Source organism: Primulina eburnea, chromosome 11 (assembly GCF_022965805.1).
Source record: "Primulina eburnea isolate SZY01 chromosome 11, ASM2296580v1, whole genome shotgun sequence".
Classification (NCBI taxonomy): Eukaryota; Viridiplantae; Streptophyta; class Magnoliopsida; order Lamiales; family Gesneriaceae; genus Primulina; species Primulina eburnea.
This window is the reverse complement of record NC_133111.1, coordinates 8,327,062-8,339,881: the sequence shown is the minus strand read 5'-3', so window position 1 is coordinate 8,339,881 and position 12,820 is coordinate 8,327,062. Positions and strand designations below refer to the sequence as shown.

General features: G+C 34.5%; 1 protein-coding gene across 3 annotated transcripts; it reads left to right on the top strand.

Annotated features, from left to right (window-relative positions):
• Positions 1-1,652: 1,652 nt before the first annotated feature.
• Positions 1,653-10,715, top strand: LOC140804402 (diacylglycerol kinase 5-like). Of its 3 annotated transcripts, none has more exons than XM_073160409.1 (13): positions 1,653-1,902; positions 2,544-2,764; positions 3,037-3,159; positions 3,264-3,392; positions 5,354-5,439; positions 5,798-5,978; positions 6,536-6,584; positions 6,851-6,933; positions 7,745-7,812; positions 8,670-8,744; positions 9,124-9,211; positions 9,332-9,448; positions 10,177-10,715. In XM_073160409.1, the coding sequence occupies exons 2-13, from the start codon at positions 2,564-2,566 to the stop codon at positions 10,498-10,500; spliced, it is 1,524 nt and encodes a 507-aa protein (XP_073016510.1). In that variant the 5' UTR covers positions 1,653-1,902; positions 2,544-2,563; the 3' UTR covers positions 10,501-10,715. The 3 variants fall into 3 exon arrangements, with proteins under 3 accessions (XP_073016510.1, XP_073016509.1, XP_073016511.1); XM_073160408.1 differs by having other exon boundaries at positions 1,654-1,871; XM_073160410.1 differs by having other exon boundaries at positions 1,664-1,871; positions 5,855-5,978.
• Positions 10,716-12,820: the final 2,105 nt, after the last annotated feature.

Genomic DNA, 12,820 nt, shown 5'->3' with positions numbered 1-12,820 from the left:
AAATTAATTATTATCATATTATTTAAATATTAAATTGATTATTATTATTATTTTAAAATTTACGCAATTTTATTAAATTGATTATTCTTATTTTTTAAATTTATGTATTTTTTATTTCATTGTTTGGTGATTCACAACGTTGTGGTTGAATGGCATGTATTTATTTGGAGTTATTTTATATATCAATCAGAAAACTTTATCGGTGGAACAGATATTAATACTTAGCACTCTCGGGAATCATAATTAAAATAATATTTCACCCAAATATTAAGAATAGTTGTTCGAAATTTCATGGATCGATTCATATCCGAGGTGAAAATTAATGTTTTTCAGCATACAAAAAACACTTTTTAATAGATCTAGTAGTCAGATAGAAGATCCGTGTCACAAAATTTATCTGTGAGACAGTCTAATAAAATATGAGTGAATATTAAATATTTATATTTAGTATCATTCGGGAAACTTATTACTTATAATTAATTATTAAAATGTGAGACAATTCAATGTTTGTTGAACAGAGACCGATACTGCCTACCCTAGTTCAAATATCGGGAACACGTATAAATATCTAGTATTATACACAGACATGTAAATAAGTATAACACCAGTTAGTTACTAAGATACTAATTTATTTTCCATAAAAAAATATAATAATTTATTTAACTAAAAAAATTGTTTCATATTATGATTTACAGTAAACAAAAAAATTTAATTTAAAAAATAAAAAACAAAACGACTCATAATATTTTCTAAAATAATCTTTTGAAACATATTTGATCAACATATTTCAAAGAGATGTCAAACATTCTCTTGTTTGTGTATAAAATTATCATTTAGCAGAACTAAAATCGCGTTGGCGATATCATAAACATAAGTAAACTGAATAAACTAACATTCGCCCATCAATAAATCAAGTTATTGTCTCCAAAAGTTTACAATATGGCAGAGTAGGTATGTGTATGAATACGATCAATGTTCATGAATTTGATTTTTTTGTTAAAACTTTTTGGATTGAATTTATCGTACAAGGTTTGTCCGAGTACTATTAGTTTTCTAGCATTGTTTGAACGCTAATGTATATTCTCAAAATTTACCTAATACCAGGGATGGCAATGGGACGGGACGGGTTTGCCATCCCCGTCCCCAAATTCCATCCTCACCCTCATAGCCGTTCCCATCCTCATTCTCGTTTTTTCGGGTTCGAGAAATCCCCAAACCCGAAACTTCGGGGATTAACTTCTCATCCCCGCCACCATCCACGTTTCAAAAATATCAATATATAAAGACCATGACAGATTCAGATATTTTCTCAAACCAAAACTTATTATTATCTGATAATAATAATATTAATATTAATAATAATATTTATTAATATTTTATAAAATAATATTATTATTATATTATAGATACTAATAATACTATTATTTTATTATTAATATAATTTTCGGGACATGTTTAGGAATGAGAATAATAATCTCATATCCGTCCCGAACCACATCGAGAATTTAAAAAAATCCTCGAACCCGAACTTAAACCCAAATAATCGGATATCCTCGTCTTCATTTCGAATTTTCTCTATGGGACTCCAAACCCGTGGGAAAGTTGCCTTTCTTCCTAATACATATCTAACATATGGTTTCGGATTTGATTCCCTTCCTACCTAATGCATATCTAACATATCGTTTCGGATTTGATTCATAATATTTATGTATATATATATATATATGTATATATATCGCGTTTTAGCTCTACATCTCCGCCTACGTGTTTGCTGTCTCTTTGTCCATCTCCCATCGCCATTTCACGTTCCGAATTTCGTTGAAGATTCTCTTGTGATCTCTCTAAAGCAGCCTCCATTATCTTGTTTTCATGTGCGAATTCGTAATTGCTTTGTAAATTCTGGTGAAATTCCATCTGGGTTTTTGTTCATCTTCAATAACATTTTTTATGCGTGATCACATTGTTCTGTTTGTATTTGCGTTGTTCAAATCGAAATTTAAGTCCCTCTAATTGTTGTAACATTGTGTAGAACCCAAAAAGAGTTCACAATCTCTACAAGACATCATCGAGTTCGATTGCTTTTTTGGAACACGAGTGATTTGTTACATGGCGATCAGTGTTTGTCTAAATGCCTGTATTACTGGACAAACCTTGTGTGGCACACTCAAAGCTGGGATGACAACCCCTGAACCATCCGAGTGAATGATCATATTGAGGACATTATATGACGACATTATATGATCATAATAGTTGGGAAGGAACCAGATTTTGACTTAGATGACTGACGACGGAGAAATATTTCTGTGTTTAATGCCAAAGTAAAATAAAGCAAGTCGCAGAGCCTAAATTGAACTTTATTGGCTAGGGGGTATTTCAACCAAATTAATCCCGGGATAATGTCATTTGTGATCAAAACTAATGATTTTGGTCTTGTGCTTTTTGTTTGATCTAGTGCTTTATTGAATTTTACTGCACGAAAACAGGAATGTTATGCTATTTACATAAAAGGAATTACGTATACTTTTGAATTTTTTCTTCTGCAGGTGCTGACTTGTAATTAACAATGGAAAGTGCTGATCTTGACTCTGAGAAATTTGTGAAGGAGTTTTATATCCCTAGCTATATACTTGTGTCTGACTCGGAAGCTGAGTGTTTACCTAATGTACCTGAGTGCCCTGTTTTGGTATTTATCAATTCCAAAAGTGGTGGTCAGCTTCGCGGAGATCTTCTCGTTACTTACCGAACCATACTTAATAAAAACCAGGTTTGCTTCTTAGTGTTTACTTTTTTTCAAGAATAAAGGTTTTGGTAGTGGAGGAATCAACTATCTAGAAGTAACTAGAATCTTTGATTCTGGTGGCATGGACCAATAAAAAAAAATATAGCTCGTAAGCAGAATAGTCAAATAATTGGTAATATTAACGAAGGGGTGCAATTGCAACTTACTGTCATTAATGTACTGTGCTTTGTAGGATTATTCTGTTTGTTTACCATGATATAAACAACTTTTACGGTCCTCTTTTGTTCAACTTCCAGGTGTTTGATCTAGGAGAAGAATCTCCCAACAATGTGCTGAATAGGCTTTTTATCAACCTGGAAAAGCTCAAGATTAATGGTGATGAATTTGCTTTTGAACTTGAGAAGAAGTTAAAAATAATAGTGAGTTTCGTTACAGAAGATTGTGTGCATGTTGATCTTTACTTTTTATGGTTGTCACCTCCATTTCTTTTTTCGCAAAGCATGTGATAATCTGTAACTTGTAGGTTGCCGGGGGAGATGGTACAGCTGGCTGGCTACTTGGAGTGGTTTCTGATCTAAAATTGACTCAGCCGCCACCTATAGCTACTGTGCCTTTGGGAACTGGAAATAATATTCCATTTGCATTTGGATGGGTATGAAAATACTTCACCTTTTGAAGCAATACCAGCTAACGCCTTCGTGGATATGCTTATCATTTTTAACTCTGTTTGAGCACGATGCCAAATACTCAAATTCATTGCCATCGACTTTACAACATTTTTTAATTTGACATGTAATTTCTAAAAACTAGAACCACCAACTGAAACTTCCTCATGAATTGGTTTATAGCTCCAGAGGCTATAGTTTTTTTACATAATAAGCCTAGTTTGGTAGCAAATTCAGTCAAAATACTCTGGCACCGGCTAACTCCAAAGTGTTTGAGTGTGAATGTGTCATGTGTCTTACACTAACCCATTGCAGCAAGATGAAAATTTCAAAGCTATGATTGAGATGTTACTATTGAATTATGATCTTACTATTATCTTTTATTGAATTCTGCTGGTTGATACCTTTGATTTAATTATTATCTTTTGTTCTAGTTTAGTTTGAACAAATAAGATAATTCTCAAATGATTGTAAGTTAGGATATGATTATCTTTTAGGATATAGCAATCCTGTTGTTTTAGGTTAGGATATGATTATCTTTATTTTAATTCGTTATACTTTCCTATATATTGGTGGATTGAATCAATAAAGAATATCAAAAAAGAATTATTCAAAATCTTGTGTTACGAGATTTGAGGTTTTCTCCCAACGAACCTCAACCCCAAGAAGATCTAGAGGTTCTATCCTAGCGTGCCTCAAATTCACAATAGACAGCCTCCTGGCAGGATCCATAACGTGAGACCATAACAAATTTGTATCAGAGCTAGTTTTCATAGGAAATTTCAAGGCATTCGAGCAACAATTCGAAGCCTTTACGATGAGTTATCAAGAAGACATGGCGGCTGCCAAGGAATGACAACAACCTCTTTATGATCAGTTGGAGAAGATATCTAAATGTTCGTCAACCATGTGAGCACAAGAACAAGATCAGGGCAGAGACAATAGCAATCAATGAGGCACCATCTACCAGAATTCCAAAGGGTAACTAGACAACATGATGACTTATTCTATGTACCTCAAAATTCGAAGCTAGATTTTCGCAGTACAATAGCAAAGCAGATTTGTTGGGATGGCTTAGTTGATGTGAAAAGTCATTTCAATACCAACGAGCATCGGGGAAAGACAAGGAATGGTCGGTCTCTTTCCACCTTTAGGGTGATGGTGAACCATGGTTCCTCCATCAGGAACAAGATCGGCTTGAGTTACAGCCGAAGGAATTTAAGAACCAACGCCATCTAATCTTAATACTTGAAACGCTCCAACAACTTTAAGAGATCAAAGTGACTTCTAGTGAGGATGCTGAAATTGTGATGAACAAGTACCTGTCCTCATGGTTGAGGATCTTTAAGAGGGAAGTATTGTCATGTGTCTTACACATGATAACCCACTTCAACAAGATGGAAATTTCAAATCTATGATTTAGATACTGTTATTAAATCAGGACCTTACTGTTATCTTTTATTGAATTTTGTTGGTTGATATTTTTAGTTTAATAATTATCTTTTATTCCAATTTAGTTTGAATAAATGAGATAATTCCAAAAAGATTGTAAGTTAGGATATGGTTATCTTTTAGGATATGATGATCTTTTTAGTTTAGGTTAGAATATGGTTATCTTTATTTTAAATCATTGTACTCTCCTTTATATCGGTAATTTGAATCAATAAAGAATATCAAAAAAGAATTATTCACAATCTTGTGTTAAGAGATCTGATACTCAAGCCTCAAACCCAAGAGATAGAGAGGTTCTCTTCTAACTAGCCTCAAATTCACAACAGACAGCCTTCTGGTAATCCATGACATGGGACAGTAACAGAATGTTGAATGTATATTATCACGACGAGCTCAGTCAATGTGACAGTTACTTCTCTGGGCAGAAATGCATGCTGTCATTTTAACGTCTTTGCAGTCTTCTGTTCAAAACTTTGTGTGAGCCTTTTGTTTACAGGGTAAGAAAAATCCTGGAACACATCGTAATTCTGTGCTCTCATTCTTGGATCAAGTGCGGAAAGCAAGAGAAATGAAGATAGACAGGTAACTGTCATTCACCTTTATGGTCATGCATGATCATAGATGAACTTTAATGCACTCCTTCCTACAAATGATGTACCAAAATTGGTAGGACAATCAACTTTTAGAAATGTGCTCTCTCTCTCTCTTTTCTTAACACCGAGCTTTGGAGTTTGCGATTTATGGTATTTGTAGCAAATAACTATATAAGAATCTATTCAAAAATGTTTTTCTCATGTTCTGTTCATAATTACAGTATGTCTTCAATCATTGTTTTCACAGCCTCGGACATAATGATTCATGGTGTTAAAAATCAATACTGGTTTAAAGTACATTTACAGATTTTATATTCATGGTGTTAAAAATAAATACTGGCTTAAAGTAAATTTACAGATTCTATATATCTCCCTGAGACGGTTGGCTTGTCATGGTCTTCCAGTTGGCATATTCTTATGCGGATGAGAGCACCAAAAGAAGGCTCATGTGATCCAATTGCCCCTTTGGAGTTGCCACATTCATTGCATGCATTTCACAAGGTTTCTTCATCAGATGATCTCAATGTGGTAAGAAAGATATCAGCAGATCTTTTCTTGATCATTCCATCTCACTGTAGTGTTGTAATTTTCTATGCACCTTAGGAAGCATCTGATGTTGAGTATCTCTCCCATGCCAATATAAGTTGTAGAGTTGTGGACGATAAATAAACTTAGTCTTCTATGCGCTCCTAAATACTCAATGACTTGAAATATCTATGATCTTATATTTGGAACAACTTGATCCTGTAATCCAACTGTAATAAATTTTAGGAGCCTCGAGAACATAAACAGTTTAAATCAGTTTGTTACAACTACGCCTGTCCGGTTTTCTTATCATCTATCGTAATCTGGAGAGAATTTTGTCCTCGACCAAAAAAAGAAGTTGATAAGTAAGATTACAATAACATGGAAGGAAATCAGGCTAAGTTGTTTTTATATGTTAATGTATAAACCATCTATTTGACTTATGCAATAAAGAATTAGTGTCTTAATTTCGTCTTTAAGTAGAATCTTATAAGTGCTACTTTAAACCTTGAAAAAGACCGCTTTTCTTATCTCACTGTTTACATTTGTGAATATTTCAGGAAGGTTGTGATACATTCCGTGGTGGATTTTGGAATTACTTCAGCATGGGTGAGTGTGGTCCCAATTACCGAATCAACACCTTGTTGATAAACCATGCTTGTTATTTCTGCTCCATGTGTTGATTTAAATTGAACTATTTTGAAGAATTCCAACAAAATATTTATACTTTTAGATAATTAACTGACGACCATAGATCAAAAGTAAATTTTGATAAATCATAATAGTCACAAATGTGCAAGTAGTGGGTTGCAGCAAACATTGTACACGTTTGCGTGAATATTTGGTTCACAATTCTTTTTTTTTTTTGTGACTAGGAATGGATGCACAAGTGTCTTATGCATTCCACAGAGAGAGAAAGCTGCATCCTGAAAAATTCAAAAACCAGCTACGTAATCAGGTATTATATAAATATAATGTACACATATTGTAATTTCCATCTCTACAAATGATCGCACTATCATAATTTTTTTATTGAAGACAAGTTGTCTAGTTTGAAAGTGGAATGGATTTGCTCTGAGTCTATAAGATATGGAGATAAATCGAACATTCCATTAAAATGAGAATTCACTTTTGACTAAATTTATTTCTCAGGATGTAAGTATTGTTAATAATTGACTTCAGAAATATCACTGCGTATACAGCAGGCATATTAGTATGCAAGCCTTAGATAATATCACAATCTGTTTTGAGTTCATAAAATATTCTTTGAGTTCTCACCTTAATCAAAAGTTTGCAAGTCTGGCATGCCGTCGGTAGATCTTCAGTCAATAGAACAATGTTGAGGGATAAACGACAATGTAGAGTGGATTTAGACTCATTTGTGCCTATCACCTGAGTATGTACTGAATCTTGAAATTGATATTACTTGATCAAAGAATAAAATAATCTTTCAAAGAATAAAATAATCTTTTTCCTGTAGGTATTGCTTTTAGAGATAACGATCTCATAGTTGTGCTGGAAATTTAGTGGTTCTTGGGCATGTCATACGTTTACTGTAAAATATGCTTCTATTGTTTTTCTGTCAGTAAATCGCGCAGCTTTCACGCCCTCAAAGTTGGGGTGTAGATATGCTAGCCTTCAGTGCTGCTTTGGCAGAAATTTTGTTGATAGCTTTTCGTTTATAATTGTCATAGAGTCAGGAACAAGATATGCATTCAACTGGTATTAATCTTTGTTATAAACAGTGATGCTCTTCTATTGTGTCTTAGAGTACATATGCAAAGATTGGATGCTCACAGGGATGGTTTATAGCTCCTATTGCTCGCCCTTCTTCTAGGTGAGATTGTAAGCATTGTTCAATATAATTTTTGCTTAATTTAAAATTAAAAAAAGATCTAATGGCTATGTTTTAATAAATGAGTGACTTTGGAGTTGCATATAATTCGTCTACATTATTAAAGGAAACTCAACTGATGATAAATCTCAGTCGTCAAATTGTCTGTACCAGTATGTGACTACTAAGTTAATTGACATTTCTACATAATGTACACAAACTTGTTTTATTTGATTGCTACACCATAAAGCTTCAGGTGAATTGTCTTACGACACTAAAATGCTGATGCTTTAAAACGTTTCATGACATTATTGTTTATTTTTTTAAGTTTTGTTCATACCCCGAGCCACGTGATCAACAATTTTCTCAATCTGTAACTTATTTAATATCTTTTCTAGCCAGTTTCTTCGTGTTCGGTTGTGGATTATGAATTTCATATGTAATAATACTAACTTATAATTACACTATTTCTATCTTTTCATATTCAACTTATTTTTTCCTTTTGGTGAATCTTTTTCTGTTTTCTCTCATGAGTATGAGAAATTCAGTGGCGCGTGCGACTAGAATATGAATCAGATTTCTGACTTTTGATGGGCTGAGATAGTAATGAAAATTTATGCCACATAATCAAAATTAATACCGACCTTATTAAATTTTTAGTTATTTGTCAAAAAGAACTACATGCCATCTTTTGCATAGGAATGCCTGGAGGTTGTTTCTTGTCTCAAAACTTTAAAGTTCACAAACAGTGAGATCTATAGTTATTTTTTATGTTAATGTCCCATAATAATGTAATCGTGTCTCTCGTTTTACCTAGAGTTTTTTTGGTTTGGCAGGAACTAATGATAATTGTGACACAGGAATATAGCCCAACTTTGCAAGCTGAAGGTCATGAAAAGACATGGTGATTGGCAAGACCTCCGCATTCCTCACAGGTATGATAATTATTTAATATGCCTAGTTCTGTCATTCCAGATGGAGCTCGTACTCTTGAATCTGTTGCCTATTGAAAGTTGAAATTTTGTGCTGTATATTAGTTGAAGAAAACATTACAAGAATCGACAGTTTCTAATATTGAAGGAGGGTAGTATCCAGCTGTATGTGTTGATTTTAATATTTCCAGTTAAAATATAATTTATCCATAAATTCAAGTACTATCACATGTTCTCTTAATTTTTCACATCTTAGACTAGGATTGAAGCATGCCATTTTTCTGTTAAATTGTTTTTTTTTCCAGATTCCTGCTTCTCGAAATAATGGAACATACAGTGTTTTGTGCTTCTGATACTTTAATCTTCTTGTCTAACCATGCAGCATCAGGTCAATTGTATGTCTTAACTTGCCGAGTTTTTCTGGTGGACTAAACCCTTGGGGAACTCCAAATATTAACAAACGATGTGATGTCAGTAGTCTCCAGATGCATGTTCCTTCTCTCTGTTCTTGCTCTTTGGAAAGATAGGAGATGTCAACTTCTGGAACTATGCAATTGTTAACTTTTATTCTGTTTCATCTTGACATACAGAGAGACTTGACTGCCCCTTATGTAGACGATGGCCTTATGGAGATTGTTGGCTTTAGAGACGCTTGGCATGGACTTGTTCTACTTGCTCCAAACGGACATGGGACACGTCTTGCACAGGTTCGACTTGATTATTTATCAAGTACTTAACTTATAGGGTTGTAAATTAAATAATGTGATTCTTCGCAAATGATAATTTTGTAATTGGCTTTATGACAAGAATTGACATAGAAAATGTGAAATCAACAAAATCAACAGTGTCATATGGCAACAAAGTGAATTTCTATTGGTTTCTAAGGGGCTACATGATGAGAACCTCAACAATACATTGACAAGAGTCTGTCTACGAATTATTGGAATTTATCAATTATTTTTCACGTATCAAAATTCTTTTAGTATTTGGATTTATCATTACAATAATTAGAAAAAAGTGGCGTTCAAATAAATTTAAAACCCTGATGAAATTCCGTTTTTGATCATCGTAAAATCATTGGATTGGTTTAACAAGGCAGGTCAAGATCTAAATTCCGGGATCTGAGTCTGTTATTAGATTGAATACATTTTGAGGAACTTATCGGAGCATTGATTCCAGATCTTGTTATTATATTTTAGAGTCTTGCAGTAACTACAAGTTTACAGTGCTCCATAACTGTGAGTTGCATAATGGTCAAATGACAAGAATTCCCTTCATTTGCCTGATATCAATAAATCGGTTGCGTCAGCTACCTTTCAGTTACATGGCTATCCAAATAATGGAATCACGGCTGCAAGGAGCTATTGCAGTCGTTATAAGTCACTTGGCATTTCGGTTGAATCGTGTGGTTAATGTCTCGCTTTTTCTTGTGTAGGCACACCGTATCCGCTTTGAGTTCCATAAAGGTGCAGCTGACCACACATACATGAGGATTGATGGCGAACCATGGAAGCATCCTCTTCCATTCGATGATGACACAATAATTGTAGAAATTTCTCATCTTGGCCAAGTTAAGATGCTTGCTACACACAATTGTAGATCCAGAAGTATTATGGACCCATCATCTCCTATTCCTCAAGATGCTGATGAAAGGGATAGTGACAACGAAGACGACTCTGTTGGAGATGAATGGAGAAAATTCGGGGCAGCAGACACGTTCAGGATTCCAGATGACGTCGATGTTTCTCATCTTAGTTAGCCTCTCTCCCCCTCCCTTCCTATCAGGAACAATGCTTTGGATGGTGCTTTTCTGTCTTGTTATGAATATCTGGTTTTGCATATTTTCATTTTTTTGGTGGTGACACTGAAGCCAAATTATTATCGGATAAGTGTGAGGGCGATCCTTTGCTGATATCTGTAGGTGTTTTAAGTTTTTATTCAAGCATTTGTTAATGAAGCTGTGCATCTTTGTTAGGCCTGATCGGTTAATCTTGGTTATGTTTTTGTCTTGTGTATTTACGTAAAATAAGTTTTGTCTTATTCATTCTTGCAATATGTCTCTGAATGTGTTATACTTGTGGGATTTGAGTGTGCAAGTGATGAAGGGAAGGGGAATATGTGGGGTTGCCAGTTGCCAAGGCTGCTATTCTCCCTCACAATCAGAAAATCTAAATAATGTACCTCATTTTATCACGGACGCCGAGATAAGTTGGACGCCATCAGGGATTTTGCGGCTTTTTTTAACCAACCCAAATCAAAAGCCTTCACTAAAACGAAGTAGAGTTGTTACCATCATGAAGCAAAATATCAGATTGACGACTTTAGCAAGTGTGAGCAATCATGTTCGCTTGTTGTCAAACAAATCAAACTTTATAGGTAAGTTCATGTGAAAGAAGGGAGTAACATGGAGCAATAATTGATCCAAACTCGCTACAATCCATCAGATTTGACTCGATAGCATCAATCATATATATGATATATGTCTCAAATATGCATGATGCAACTCCATTGAGATGGCCCAATTTAGAGAATCGAGCAGCACCATCGCTCAACTTTGAAGGCAGTTGATGGTAGGTGGTAGGTGAACGGTGACAGAAAGTATTGATGACGGTTGACAACAAATTGACGAAGGAAAAAAAAACGCACGCAGTTTAACATGAATAATGAAGCTCCCTCGTTTCAAAGTATCTTATTCTCGGTTCTTTTCTCTCTATCTCATAAAATTTGAGTTCTTAGTTGTCACGTCCCGAGACCGGGGTTAGTCGACACCGGCGTTGTCTCACAATCACATAATTGCAAAACAACAAGCCTCGTAGTAAATCAAAATAACCAGTCTTTTTCATAACCAATAATCGTCTTTACAATGCGATAGAAATAAAATGCGGAAGCGGAATACATGATGATAAAATTAAAGACAGAATAAATTCGACTGGTCTCAAATGGAGTTTTCTTCATTACCATCCCCAAAAGTAATCTTGCTCTTCACCCTCGATTTGTTCCTCGTTCTTATCTGGGTAGGAGTGTAAGGGGTGAGTATTTTGGAGAAATACTCAGTAAATGGGGGCCGATCGAGCATAACAAATATCGAGGATATACATACGAATAAATTATCGAATTTTCAATATTAAGCATGTTGAATCAAATAATAACAAAAATACGAATATAGCACTGAAAATCATTTCATTTTCTATGGTTTTACTGATCAGTCCCCTATATGTTACTCCTCTAAGGGGCGAGGCCAAAGGAACGGTTATTATAACCCACCGCATCAGGGCCTAAACAAAGTATATCAAAGTTCGGAATTTCCTTTACCATTGCTAAATCAAATCATTACAGTGCTTTTAAATAATTCAACATGCTTTCGAATTTTATAACCGATATCGAATCAGTGAATAATTCAAGGGAATTTATACCGAATGGAAATGAATAAATTATGCCGATCGAATTTTTAAAATCGTATTTAAATTATTTCCTACATATATCATGTTCACAAAATAAAAGGATTTATTGTGCCCAAACCTTTTATATAATAATATATATTTTCAAAAGTCTACCTTAAAACAATTAAATAATGAATCACCTTAAAACAATTAAATAATGAATCATATTTATAAATACTAATAGTCACTTAAAATAATCATATTTGTGCAATTTTTATATAAACAAAAGAAACCCACTTACTATCCAAAGAAGATATTCGAGAATGGGTGAGTTGGTGGGGAGGATTTTGGTGCTTTGAATGGTTACTGGTACAGGGACCTCAACTTGCTGCTGCACAATTCGAAGATGACAAATAAAGCTTCGTGAATTTGTTGCAAGAGGGCTCCTACGGAAGCAAAAAAAAATTGGACAGAGATGGCTTACTGGAAGGCTTCGGAAGTGGTGGAATCTAGACTTCAAACCGCTGCGGCAACGCTTCGAACTTGGGGCTGAAATCTGGCTTGAAGATTGACGGGGAATGCTAACAGAACAATGGACAACAACTTGTTCGAACCGCTGCGGAAATCTCGAGATTCTGGATGAAACTTTGGTCGCTGGAAAACTTTCGAGAAAGGGGAATGATGTGCTCGGAAATTGCA

Excerpts from the sequence above, each read along its gene's own strand:
- LOC140804402 (XM_073160409.1), top strand. The coding sequence starts at position 2,564 with ATGGAAAGTGCTGATCTTGACTCTGAGAAATTTGTGAAGGAGTTTTAT. Across the intron at positions 5,440-5,797 it reads AGAGAAATGAAGATAGACAG|TAAATTTACAGATTCTATAT; the intron begins GTAACTGTCATT and ends ACTGGCTTAAAG. Across the intron at positions 6,934-7,744 it reads AAAACCAGCTACGTAATCAG|AGTACATATGCAAAGATTGG; the intron begins GTATTATATAAA and ends ATTGTGTCTTAG.